Genomic DNA, 13841 nt, shown 5'->3' on the forward strand with positions numbered 1-13841 from the left:
TATGTAATGCTACATACAGAATAGTACATAACAAAATTTCTGAAATTCAGATTAGTTTATAAAATTTCATGTCGAAATCCACTGATAGCCAAATTCTAAAGTACCAAAATTGATCAATACTTTTAAAATGTCACATACATGTACACAGACCATGTAAATGTTACATTTTTTTTTAAATTTTACCTATATAATGTGTATTGATCTCATGAGTTAATAAAATAAGGAAGGATGAAGATATGTCAAACCTTCTAAACACAATCATTATTAATATTGTATTTATACATCTGATTCAATCCAGTTTAATGCTTACCATTAATAGATTAAACTGAGGTCATGTGTATATAATGAAAAAAGCAAAATATCATGATTTTAATTGATAACTACATACATGTATGCCATTGTAAATAAAAAGGCTTTCCAGTACACTGAAGAACAAATGAATAAAGAACACAGTTTCTGTACATTTTGTAGAGGTACTCCATACACAATAATACAGTAGCATTGGTGAAACACTATGAACACTAGTAATCAAGTACCAAGTCACCTGCCTTACACGCCACAGAAATACTTTTATAGATAGGGACCAAACCGAAGAACCGTGGATCAAATCAGATGATGTTACTTATGCTCACTAAGGTAGTGTGCTATGAAGTCATATTTGTCACTGGCTAATTTCCCGCACATGTTGCAGCAACGAATGTCCATTTTATCATGCATGCTGCGGTGAAGGTGATACATGGCTGCATCTTGGAATATAACACAACAATACTCGCACTTATATACATCGTCCCGCGACATCATGTGAGTAAAGAGATCCTCATTGGTAAAATTAACCAAGCAGATTCTGGAGTTGGTGCCGATGGAGGGACTGAGGAGCCTAGGAGAGGGTTTATTACAGAGGCTGTTATAGCGAGCCATTAATTTGGAATTCTTACTCATGGCAGGAAAGAGCTGACATTTCTGTGGAGACGAAGACAGACTGATTTCTGAACCAGACATGTTGCTCTCGCTAGTGACACTGGCTCCATCTCCAACATCCGCCTCGTCTCCAGAGTCTCGTGGTGTGTCAGTGAAGTTAATGTCCTTGTCCTCTATTCTCTCTTGTTTGATGGTCTTTTTTCTCGACTTCTTTGGTTTGGGTTCTGATGAACTGCTGGGTTCTGAGAACGGGATGCCATCTGGAGGGAGTACAATCATATCCATGTCTACAGATGATACAGAATTCTCCACTTTGATGTGAGGACTCTTCTCCATTTTATCCGTGCCATCTTCAGCATTGTCTGAGGATCCCACAGAACTTCTATCTTCAATGCTGAACCGATTGACAACATTTGGTTTTCTTCGGTGGCTGGCAGTTACTGGGTTTGCCTGATTAACAGGATCTGGTTTATACTCAGTGAAATTCAGTCCAGAGAAACCTTGAGTAAACTCAGTGGACGTTAGATTGGATAGGGAGCACTGCTGTTCATTGTGAACTTCCTTGAGATGCTGTTCCAGCCGCTGCTTTCTACAGAAACCCAGGCTACATATGACACAGTAGTAAGGCTTTTCTCCTGTATGGGTACGTTTGTGAGAATTTAGATGGGAAGATTGTGCAAACCTATAACAAGACAAAGGAATTCATGAGTTAATTGAAGAGTTACCTTCACTCAAACAGAAATCTATGAAATTCTATCTAATGTATCTAGGAAATAATTGTACATGTAATAGTGATCAGAAAATGAGCATATACAGGTATTATTTTGTTGATGGATAGATGTGCAAGATATTGAATGATGATTTTGGTTTGAGCTTGATTACTTTCTTTCTATAAGAGTTTGAATAAATCAAGGTCATGATGATCAATTTTAAATGAATTACTGCATGATACAATGTAAGAATGAAGACATTCTCTGCAGTTAGCAAAATACAGATATTTTTTAATTCAACATAAATTATAAAGAATTATGCTTAAATCAAAATATGAATTACATTGAAGAGTTGAACTTCAGTCAGAGATGGGGTAATCGTAATCAGTAATCGTAATTGATTACAATCGATTACATTTTTTTAAGTAATCGTAATCGTAATTGATTACATTTGTTTTTAAAGCAAAGTAATCGTAATCGTAATCAATTACTTTGGCAAAGTAATCGTAATTTATGATTACAATAATGATTACAATGATTACTTTATATTTATATTAAAATAATTATTTAATAGATAACAGTTAGAGCTTATGTATGTTATGTGTGCCATCATAAGATTTATCCATATCTATATGATATTATACTTACAGTATTTGCATGTATTCAATAGCAACTAAGGTCTAAATCTGTTTAAATTAAACTTAATAATCTGAACTAGTATACCCTCTTATTAATAAAACCAGTAAATATTTGTTGTTTTTCTTGTTCAAAAGCATGTAATCATGATTACTTTTCACAGTAATCGTAATTGTAATCAATTACTTTCAAAATATGTGTAATCGTAATTGTAATCGTAATCATAGATTTTCAAAGTAATCGTAATCGTAATCAATTACATTTACAATGTAATCGCCCCATCTCTGACTTCAGTATCTCGAACACTGATATATAAAATACCATATATATTTCTAAGTGATTTAGGAGTCCTAACCACTTACAGTAAACCAACACCTATTGTGGCTACTTTATTTTGCGATTCACCTGTGGTAAACTGGTTCATGGCAAGTAATTTTCGTGATCCAGTCTTTTTCGAGCCTATGACAGACATTCAAAGATTGGTTCACGACTAGAAATATTCACAACGATCAGGTTCTTGTGAAAGTTTACAGTATTCTTTAAGTATTTCTTGGTCTCATAGAGTTTGAGATAACGAGGTTTGACTGTAGTAATATATCTGTAGTTTCGTTATTACCATGTTTCAATGTAGTATTTTATTGTAAAGGCTCTTAAAGATAATGGCCATTTATCAGAATTTTTTAGCCTTGAGAGGGGTTGCAGACAGGGTGATCCTTTGGCTCCATATCTTTTTATCATGACAGTAGAGTTACTAGCAATTTCACTCAAAGAAAATGTAAATATTAAGGGTATAACTATTGGTGGGGAAGAAAATAAATTAGGGCAATATGCAGATGACTCAATTTTACTATTAGATGGAAGTGAATATTCTCTAAGAGAATCAATGAGTGTTATTGACAAGTTTGGTAGTATCTCAGGCCTGAAACTTAATATTACAAAATCACAGGCAGTATGGATTGGCAGTAGAACTGGTTCAGCTGAGACTTTGTGTCCTGATTTGCAAATATGCTGGGGTAAAAACAGTTTTAAACTTCTTGGAATAAATTTTACCAAAAACCTTGAAGATATGATAACATGTAATTATCAATCCAAAATTACTTCAATTAAAAGGTTATTAGGATCATGGCCAAAAAGAGACTTAACACCTATTGGGAGAATGACGAACAATAAAACATTAGCACTGCCTAAGCTGATACACTTAGTTTCTGCCTTGCCAGACCCTGCAAAGAATATTTTGGATGAAATAAATAAAATATTTTTCAAATTTATTTGTGGATATGAGACAGAAAAAGTAAAAAGAAAATCACTCATTGGTAGTTATGATGATGGAGGGTTAAACATGGTTCACCTACCCTCTTTCATTTCATATATCAAATTAAAATGGGTTAAAAAGTGCATGACCAAATATGAAGGTGCTTGGCAGCATTTGTTACATTGAAATTTTTAACCTTAAGAATATAGATTTTATTTTTTATTTATCAAAAGAAAAACTTCAAGAGTTTGTGTTTTTTATTGATAATGATTTTTGGAGAGATGTTATTAAAGCATTAGTAAAGGTTAAGAAAAGTCCTGAACATGTAATCCCATGGGGATCCGGGTTAGAATAGGTCCTCAGTACTCCCTTGCTTGTCGTAAGAGGCGACTAAATGGGGAGGTCCTTCGGATGAGATCGCAAAAACAGAGGTCCCGTGTCACAGCAGGTGTGGCATGATAAAGATCCCTCCCTGCTCAATGGCCATAAGCGCTGAGTATAGGCCTAAATTTTGCAGCCCTTCACCGGCAGTGGTGACATCTCCATATGAGTGAAATATTCTCGAGAGGGACGTGAAACAATATTTAATCAATCAATCAATCCTGAACATGTATCAACCTACTTGTGCTTAGATATTAGAAACTTTTGCTGTGTACAAAAGTCGGAATTCTATACAAAATGGGTTGATAATGGTAATAAAAACCTAGAGGACTTGGTGTCTGAACATGGAAACATTAGATGTTTTAATGAAATAAAAGGAGTGCTTTGTACTAATAACATTTTTGACTATTTTCATGTAATATCAAAAATACCATCAAAAGTCAAAAGAGATATCATTGCATTGAAAGAAGATAGAATTCATAAAATAATGAACATATTGAAATATGTATTGTACAATTTTTTTTGTCAACATGCAATGTTAAATTTTTATATCAAATCTTGAAAGGAAAGGAGTTTATAGCCCCAATCTCTAAAAAGGATAAGTGGGAAACTTTACTAGATGAACCCATTTCAGGAAAAGACTGGAAATTTTATTTTGTAAATGCATCTTTATGTACAAAAGAGACAAAAATTATTTACTTTCAATACCAAATACTAATGAATTACATTGTACATTGCTACCAACTCCTTTCTTTACAAAATTAAAATTTCAGACAAAAATTTGTGTACATTTTGTAATTGTGAAGCAGAAACAATAATTCACATATTCTATGATTGTGTATATGTCAACTTATTTTGGAATGATTTTGAGCAATGGTTCGATGCAAATGAAAATGGTTATAAAATTTCAAGAAAAATAGTCTTACTTGGTAATACAGAAGGAAGCTATTTAGAAAATTTTCTTTTATTAGTATCTCAAAAGTTTATATATTATTCCAGATCAAAAGGAATCAGGCCAAAATTTTCTGAGGCAGTGAATTTATTTAAGTACTACAGAAAAATGGAAAAATACTGTGAAAATGTGTTTGGATGCAAATCCAAAATATTTAGTAAATGGTCAATATAATATTATGATATTGTGTGTTGGTGTTTATCACAGAGTAATGATATGCGTCTAGTGCGGTAAAGATCAAACTCCTATAGATCCTTACTGCCGCTGGCTAGCCTACTTGTAGGTGAAAGGGAAAGTAGCAAAAGCAGAAATCTCGCCCCGCCAGTACATAGCCTCTACATTACTTAGACTCCTTCAAACGCCTCCCCAGGGCAACACATGGAAACTTGGGTCTAGCACTCAAGGCTAATATGAAGGGGATCTCAGAGCAGTAAGGACCCTAGAGGTGCAGAGTGCAGGTCCACCTGTGGATGGCTATGGCAAGTCAAAGTCTATGGAAGAAAATCCAGAAAGAAAATCCGTGTAGATTGACATGAAAGCAAGGGAAAGCAATCATCTAAGGGAAGGACAACCCCAACAGAAAACCACTGGTCCTCCGAGTTCAGGGGGTTATGCTTAGGGCCAGCAACCCTAACATGTTAAACAAAAGACGCTACAGAAACCTTAACCAGAGAACAAAATGATGGAAGAAGGATTGACATCATTCAGGACACTGGAAGTATGACGGGTGAATCATCCATCCTGATAGGAGATGTCCTTTGACCAAAAATAACCCGTAGAGTGGGCTGCTGGAACGTGCGGACCCTCTACCAAACAGGAAAACTAGTACAAGTGTTGAGAGAAATGGAGCATTATGATATCGAGCTCCTAGGAGTTAGTGAAGCCAGATGGACAGGTAGTGGATCAAAACAACTAGTATCAGGACATCAGATACTCTACTCTGGAAGAACCGACGACCATCATAGCAAAGGAGTAGCCATTATTACAACAAAGGAGGTCCACAGAAGTCTTTTAGAATGGAAACCTGTGAGTGAGCGAATAATAACAGCAAGGTACAACTCAGCCTTCGCCAAATTGACTGCTGTGGTTTGCTATGCGCCAACAGATGATGCAGAAAATATCTTTCTATGACAGCCTACAAAAGGTAGTAGACGACACACCGTCTCATGATGTTCTGCTTATCCTTGGAGACTTAAATGCTAAAGTTGGAAAATGCAACCAAGGTAAAGAAACCATCATGGGCCAGCAAGGAATAGGAGAATGTAACAACATGGACAGAGACTATGCACTTTCTGCCAAGAAAATTACCTAGTAATTGGTGGAACTATATTCATGCACAAAGACATCCATAAGACAACATGGAACTCACCAGATGGTCATACAAAGAACGAAATTGACCATATTATCATCAATAAGAGATGGAGAAGTAGTCTTCTCGACATGGTTGCAAAACAAGGGGCTGATGTGGGAAGTGACCACTCTTTAGTACTGGCAAAAATCAAGTTAAAACTGAGGAAATCAAGGAAAAAAGATCAAAGACCACCTCCAATCAACATCCAAAAACTTAAAGATACAAAAACCCTGAGATCTTTTCAATTAAAAGTCCAAAACAGGTTTTCAGCACTCATGGAACATCCTGATGAAATCGATATGGAAACTTTTAACAAAGTATTAATAGAAAATAGTCAACAAATACTTGGTCCAAAGAGAAAGAAAAAAGAAAAAAGAAGAATGGATTTCAGATAAAACATGGAAAATAGTAGAACAACGAAAAGAGAAGAAAAGTAAAATCTTGTCCACAAAATCCAAGAGGCAAAAGGACCAACTCCAAGCAGAATATCGGGCTATTGACAGGGAAGTAAAGAGGAGTGCAAGAGCTGACAGAAAGGCATACACTGAAAAGCTAGCTAATGAGGCAGAACAAGTAGCTTCTAAACAAGACATGCAGACCCTCTATCGAATTACAAAAACATTAGCAGGCAAATTTCAGTCATAGAGCTACCAATTAAAGACAAACTGGGAAATGTACCATCAAAAGAAGACATACTGAAACGCTGGAAGGAACATTTTGAAGAAGTATTTAATATGAAAGACCCAGAGAACGAGGCAATAATAATACCAGCCATGGACACATTAGATATTAATTCTGATCCACCAAGTATAGAAGAGGTAAAAAAGGCAATCGCTAAACTTAAAAATGGAAAAGCTGCAGGCATTGATCAGATACATGCAGAGCTCCTCAAGGCCGAAGAATACTGGACACCTACAATTTTGACAAATATCCTACAGAAGATCTGGAAATCAGAAGAAACACCATCCTTCTGGAAAACCGGCCTTATAGTTAAATTACCAAAGAAAGGAGACCTCTCAAACTGTAACAACTATAGACGAATAATGTTGCACTCCGTTACCATGAAGGTTCTAAGCAGAGTGATACTGGACAGAATTGCAGAAGTAATAGATCCCTTACTGCGTCAAGAACAAGCAAGCTTTAGGAAAGGGAAGTCGTGCGCTGATCAGATATTTGCTCTTAGACAAATTCTAGAACAAAGCAATGAATGGAACTCCCCATTATACATCAATTTCATTGACTTCACCAAAGCTTTTGATAGTGTTAATCGCCTAGCCCTAGAAAGAATCCTTCATCATTATGGAATCCCAGATAAAGTCATCTCCATCATCAAGATGCTATACACTAACCTTAATGCCAGAGTTATCTGTGGATCAAACCTATCAGATGAGTTTAAATTGACAACAGGAGTGAAACAGGGATGTCTGCTCTCTCCTCTTCTCTTTACCTTCTGCATCGACTGGATTATGCGAAAAACAACTAGAAGCAAACAAACAGGGATTACTTGGGGTATGACAGAAGTACTTGAAGACCTTGATTTTGGGGACGATATTGCACTGTTATCTCACCGTCATCTAGACATGCAAGAAAAAACCACCCAGCTCGCAAAAACAGCTGAAACAATTGGCCTTCATATAAACCCCTCCAAAACTAAGATCATGAAAGTCAATACCATATCAGAGGAACCTATCTCTTTAAATGGCACAAACATAGAAGATGTCACCAACTTCCCATACCTAGGAAGTAAGATCACCACAGATGGGGATTCAGAGGCAGATGTACAAGCTCGCATTTCTAAAGCCACAGGAGCGTATGCTGCTCTGCGGAACATCTGGAGGTCAACAAAGTTTAGCACCAACACCAAAATTAAGATCTTCAAGAGCAACGTGTTTGGGGTCCTACTATATGGTGCTGAATCTTGGAAAGTAACCAAGTCTATTTCCAACAAGCTGGATGTATTTCAGACCCGATGTCTCCACAGAATATTGCGCATCTTCTGGCCTAACACCATCTCAAATGACGAACGGTACAAAAGGACAAACACCACTCCTCTATCTCAGACGATCAGAAAGAGAAAATGGCTGTGGATAGGACATGTATGCAGAATGTACCCAAATTCCATCCCAAGGGTTGCTTTGAAATGGTCACCAACCGGCAAGAAAGAGAGGAAGACCAAGAGAGGCCTGGAGAAGATCGGTGGAGAAAGAAATGAAAGATAACAACTGGAGTTGGGGACAGGTCCAGAAATGGGCAAAAGACAGACCAACATGGAAGACTCTGGTGACGGCCTTATGTGTTGACCAGCACGAAGAGGACTAAGTAAGTAAGTAATATATGATATTGTTTATAACAAGTGATGAAAAACTAAAGCTTTATAGGTTATATTTGTTATCATTACTTTTAGTATCATTTTGTTGATATGTATATTTTCAATACCTTTAAATTATGCCTAGCTGTCAAATACTAGTTCATGTAGAAAGTTTTTGTATGGAAGATATTGTATGCATGTGTGATATTTCGTGTGTGTGATATCTATGTAGATGTTATTGTAAATGTCTAAAAATAAAGCACAATAAAAAAATGTTTCAATGTAGTATTTTAAGTTATACTGATATTTGCCCCAAACAGAAATAAAATGTGTGCAAAGTAAACCTTTTCTGACAGATGTGGCAGGCGTAGGGTTTTTCCCCAGTGTGTGTTCGGCGATGGGTTGTGAGATGAGCCTTCTGGGTAAACCTCTTGAAGCAGACATTACACTGATACGGCTTATCTGCTACCGCCATTACCATTTCACCAGCATCCATTTTGATTTCCATTTTTCAGAATGTCCTTGACCTAGAAGTTAGAACTATTTACATATAATATACATGTAGTGAACCAACTTCCTTTATTGACTAAAAACTAATATGTTGTACAGTGTGACCATTGAGACGAGTGAAACCCATTAACATCTTGCAACATGGCTTATAGACATTTAATCCGTCTATTCATTTAAGGTAGGTCCCTAGTCCTGGACCTACTTGTGATTTCTAAAAAATTTAAGTTTAAATACTTAGATTGTTCATTTGAGGGTATGATAAAAACAAAAAAATGGGGGGTTGTCAGTATAATGAGTAAATTATGGTATTTTTATTACGTGTACCCCCATTTGTTAAACGGCAATATCAAAATTCATTGAAGAAGTCCTAGAATATGTCCATAAAATTTTGTTTGAGGTATGATGCTGCAATTTTTTTCCTCAAATATGAAATAAATATGTTTAACTAAATAATCAAAAGTGAAATTTTAACACAATTTCATGTTTTTTAATAATGGTGGTACAAAATTGAACTCAATACAGGCCCTCGGCAGTCAAAAATACGGCACTGCAACACCACTAATATGAATATTTTAAAAATTTGACTTGTGATTTTTCATTCAAACTCACATATTATGTTCATATATGAATGCTTGTTAAAATACATTTTAAAAATCTGCCCTTTCTCAGCATAATATTTTCACAGCATCTCAATTTATATTTACATTTTTTGGCCAAAATAGCCATTTTGAAGATGATTTTCACATAATAGAAGATAACAAATATATAACAAGATAACAAATATATAACAAGTGCAGAATTGTTTTATTTAATTCCACAAGTGCATTATTGCATATCATGAATTTTTTTTAATTTACAGATAATTTTAACATGTAATACCCCTGTATATCAATTAAACAAATATGTACCTCTGGTTTTATGTGTGAATTAGATGACAAAAAATGTAAAGAAGATTGGAGCCATAGTCTACTCAAATATAAGTGATTGAGTGTTATTGTATTCATTTTACTAAATTAAAAAACATACAGGTAAATGTAAAAATATGTTTGATAATAATAGTACGTGAACCAATACCAGAGTTCGATCCGGACATGACGTCACGCTACTAGACCCCTACTTTAACGTGGGAAATATAACGCAGTCGATGTAAACAGTCATATTGTGACATCACATTAGCTGCAATGTTTTTTTTTTTCTTTTAAAACAACAACGTACGAAGCTATGAGAAAGCTTGTCTGGAATTTAAAAACGTTTGTGTTACTTTCTAACCAATTTATTTATTTTATTTACAGAGTTGTCAATGAATTATACCACGGTGACAGCGACATTTTCCCTGAAGCATTACGGGTAATACTCATCTTTTTTCAGCTGATGAAGAGCAAATCACATGACTCATATGTGTAATCATTGGAGTGAGCTCGTCGCTTTGCAATGCGAGCTAAGCTTGCTATTACTTTTCAATTTCTATTTGACATAAATACTTATATCTAAATATTGCAGAAATATGGGTGAATAGAAAGTAGCCTGTGATATTCAATTTTCTATTTCAAAGGAATCAACATACTTTGTACTTTGGAGGAATTGTATTCTCAATAATTTCTCCAAAATACAAAGTTATATACATTTATTCCTTATTAATTGTATTTTGTGATAAAACTTTTTATCTAAAAGTACATTTAAAAGTAGGTTTTTATCTCAGGTTGAAAGGTCACTGGCAGATCATAGTAGGGCTGAAATGATACGTCCCCTTCACGATATGATACATATTGCAATACTTCTGCCACGATTCAATACTTTCTGAATCAATACAACACAATTTACAGAAGAAACCAAATTTTAATAACATTGAAGAAAAAATTAATTATCAAGATTCAAAATCATAATTTTAAAAGCAAAACTGCCAAACGGTGAGATGCCTGTTCACTGTAGTTTGAAACTGATAATTAATTTATTATTGTTATTTTCGTCAACCTCAAGGCAAACAACAGTTTGAACATTATTCAACACTATTTTGTCCCTCTTGCAGGTAGAAATATGTACAGGCCGAGACTGATGTATTTTACTGAACCCGTTTGTAATAAACGTGTCGAACCGAAAATCGAGGCAATGAATCGAATATTGAATTGAGCATTTATATTGAACAGTATCAATATTTCGGTGAATCGTTTCAGCCCTAGATCACAGTGTCTTATCAATATTTGAAATAGTAACAGGCTGAATGTAAAAATCTATTTTGTCAAACTCCAACTTTCAACACATGTCTAATCACAGCACAGATAAGAACATTTCCTCTGCAATGGAAGTGGTATAAATTAATCGGAAAATATAATACGAAAACATCGTGGAACATGTCATCCTCATAAGTCAATGTTTTGTGATGATGTATGTGTCGCAGACTACTTTTTTATATACACCCTGAATTTTTTTCTTCTACAAATTCCAACTTATAAATTCTGTAAATATCGAAATAATAGGTCACAGGGTGTTATTTATGTTAAGTACTGCAGCTATCTCAATTTAGTGTTAAATCTAATTAAAGCAAACTAGCTGGCGCCACACCATGCCCTTTTTTCTCTATAAATTTTTTAAAAATATTTGTTAATATAAACAATTGTTCTTTACTTCACAAGGTTAATTGAAAAGTTTAAAATCAAGGCAGCAGGTATCAACTTTTAAAGAGGCTAAATGATTACTCTATTACTATCGTAGTATAATACAATGAAAGTGCCCTGAAATTGTCTTGCCACGACGAAAAGTGCCCTTTTGAACATATGATATGTGTGCCCTCTCTAGATCCTAGATTTAACACAACTGATTTATTTTAATTAATGCAAACAGTGAATACAAGTGAACTGGATTAGATATTGTATATATTCAATACAATATTGGATTAAACAGGTAGGAAACACTTCCCCTATAGCAAGATATTCTCGCTAAAACACGATTATCCCTCTCTAGCGAGAGTAAATGTATCCCGTACATCCGAGAAAAACACCAGTGGAGTACACCTCTTCATGTTTCACATGAAAAGAAGAAAAAGTGCTAAAATGTCTGATACTTCTGCAAATATATTAATCAAAACAAAAACATTCACGATGTGTACTGGATTTCACACTGTTTCTCTCTTACACAGCAACTTTGATATACAATTTCTTGACTGTGTTGTCAATTTCATAGAAACAATTCACGTTATGTTGAGTATGTGTCGCACTTATTTAGTGTAGCACAGGATTTACCATTATTTTCAATAAAGACGCCAAAACACCTGTTTATGGTAATGTTTACTCTCTCGCTAAAGAGGGATAATCGCGTTTTAGAGAGAAGATCTCACTATAGGGGAAGTGTTCCCAACCTGTTAAATGGGGGAAAATATGATGCATGCAAAAATGTAGTTAGATTCCTGCTATTTGTGCATACAGTGATTATTTATACATAGCATTTACATTTATTTGTAAAGATGCAATTACACCATAGTGATAGCTGACATCTAAAAACTATGCCCAGGTTTTGTCACTCCATTTATCAATAAATCATTAAAATTCACATTACTGAATGACATGGTCCTGTCTTAATGATGCCATTGGATACTCACGCTAATAGCCGCATGCAAAGACAAAACAACGTTTTGATTTCCAGTTTTTCCTTTAAATTTTCGTCTCAATCAAGCCTGAAAGGCATGTTACCGCTTATGTTTACAATCTCAACCACAGCTTCCACCATCTTGTATGTGTAGCATACAAAACATGCAACGGTAAAAAGACTAAAATTCCGGAAAAAGATCCTTTGCACTAACTCGGTTATTTCCGTTCAGCAGAGAACTGCAATAGTATGGTTTCGACTTCAGTTACAAAAATATACGTAAAGTAGATGTCAAGTCTAGTATTCTTTTTAGAAAAGTCGAGAAGCATAACCATGCCTATTCTCTTTAGAGAAGTTGAGAAGCATGAAAGCTATGCCTCTCAACTTTTCTAGAGAGAATCACAGGTGCTTGTGGACAGGACTTCCGGTACCCCCCTTCTTTTATTTTTAAATGTTCAATTCCTTGGGTATTTCGGACGTATTTTTGATAAAATATGTAACTTCAGAGTTTATCTATTTCAATGGAATACACAAATCTCGCATAGAAACCGTTTTTTAAAATGTCATATCACCGATCATAATATTATGATCGGTGATATGACATTTTTAAAAACGGTTTCTATGCGAGATTTGTGTATTCCATTGAAATAGATAAACTCTGAAGTTACGTATTTTATCAAAAATACGTCCGAAATACCCAAGGAATTGAACATTTAAAAATAAAAGAAGGGGGGTACCGGAAGTCCTGTCCACAAGCACCTGTGGAGAGAATAAGCCATGCCTCACGACTTTTCTAGAGAGAATAAGATATGCCTCTCGACTTCTCTGAAGAGAATAGTCTTGAAGAATTGATTTGGGTTGAAACGCGCAATAGTCGAGAGGCATAGCTTCTCTAAAGAGAATGCATGTAACCCTGAGTAGAGAATGCTTTGTAACCCTGAGTAGAGATTACATGCAACCCTGAGTAGAGATTACATGTAACCCTGAGTAGAGATTACATGTAACCCTGAGTAGAGAATGCATGTAACCCTGAGTAGAGATTACATGTAACCCTGAGTAGAGAATACATGTAACCCTGAGTAGAGATTACATGCAACTCTGAGTAGAGAATGCATGTAACCCTGAGTAGAGAATGCATGTAACCCTGAGTAGAGATTACATGTAACCCTGAGTAGAGATTACATGTAACCCTGAGTAGAGATTACATGTAACCCTGAGTAGAGAATGCATGTAACCCTGAGTAG

At 35.2% G+C, this 13841-nt stretch overlaps 1 protein-coding gene across 1 annotated transcript; it reads right to left on the reverse strand.

The window, feature by feature from the left end:
- Window positions 1-355: 355 nt before the first annotated feature.
- LOC125683736 (zinc finger protein 271-like) lies at window positions 356-13023 on the reverse strand. Its single transcript, XM_048925178.2, has 3 exons — window positions 12611-13023; window positions 8853-9035; window positions 356-1600 (listed from the first exon to the last, which is right to left on the reverse strand). The coding sequence occupies exons 2-3, from the start codon at window positions 9014-9016 to the stop codon at window positions 619-621; spliced, it is 1146 nt and encodes a 381-aa protein (XP_048781135.1). The 5' UTR covers window positions 9017-9035; window positions 12611-13023; the 3' UTR covers window positions 356-618.
- Between the last annotated feature and the right edge of the window lie 818 nt (window positions 13024-13841).

Source organism: Ostrea edulis, chromosome 6 (genome assembly GCF_947568905.1).
Source record: "Ostrea edulis chromosome 6, xbOstEdul1.1, whole genome shotgun sequence".
Classification (NCBI taxonomy): domain Eukaryota; kingdom Metazoa; phylum Mollusca; class Bivalvia; order Ostreida; family Ostreidae; genus Ostrea; species Ostrea edulis.

Coding starts and splice junctions, on each gene's coding strand:
- LOC125683736 (XM_048925178.2), bottom strand. CDS start 9,016: ATGGAAATCAAAATGGATGCTGGTGAAATGGTAATGGCGGTAGCAGAT. Junction 1,601..8,852: donor TGCCACATCTGTCAGAAAAG/GTTTACTTTGCA, acceptor GTCTTGTTATAG/GTTTGCACAATCTTCCCATC.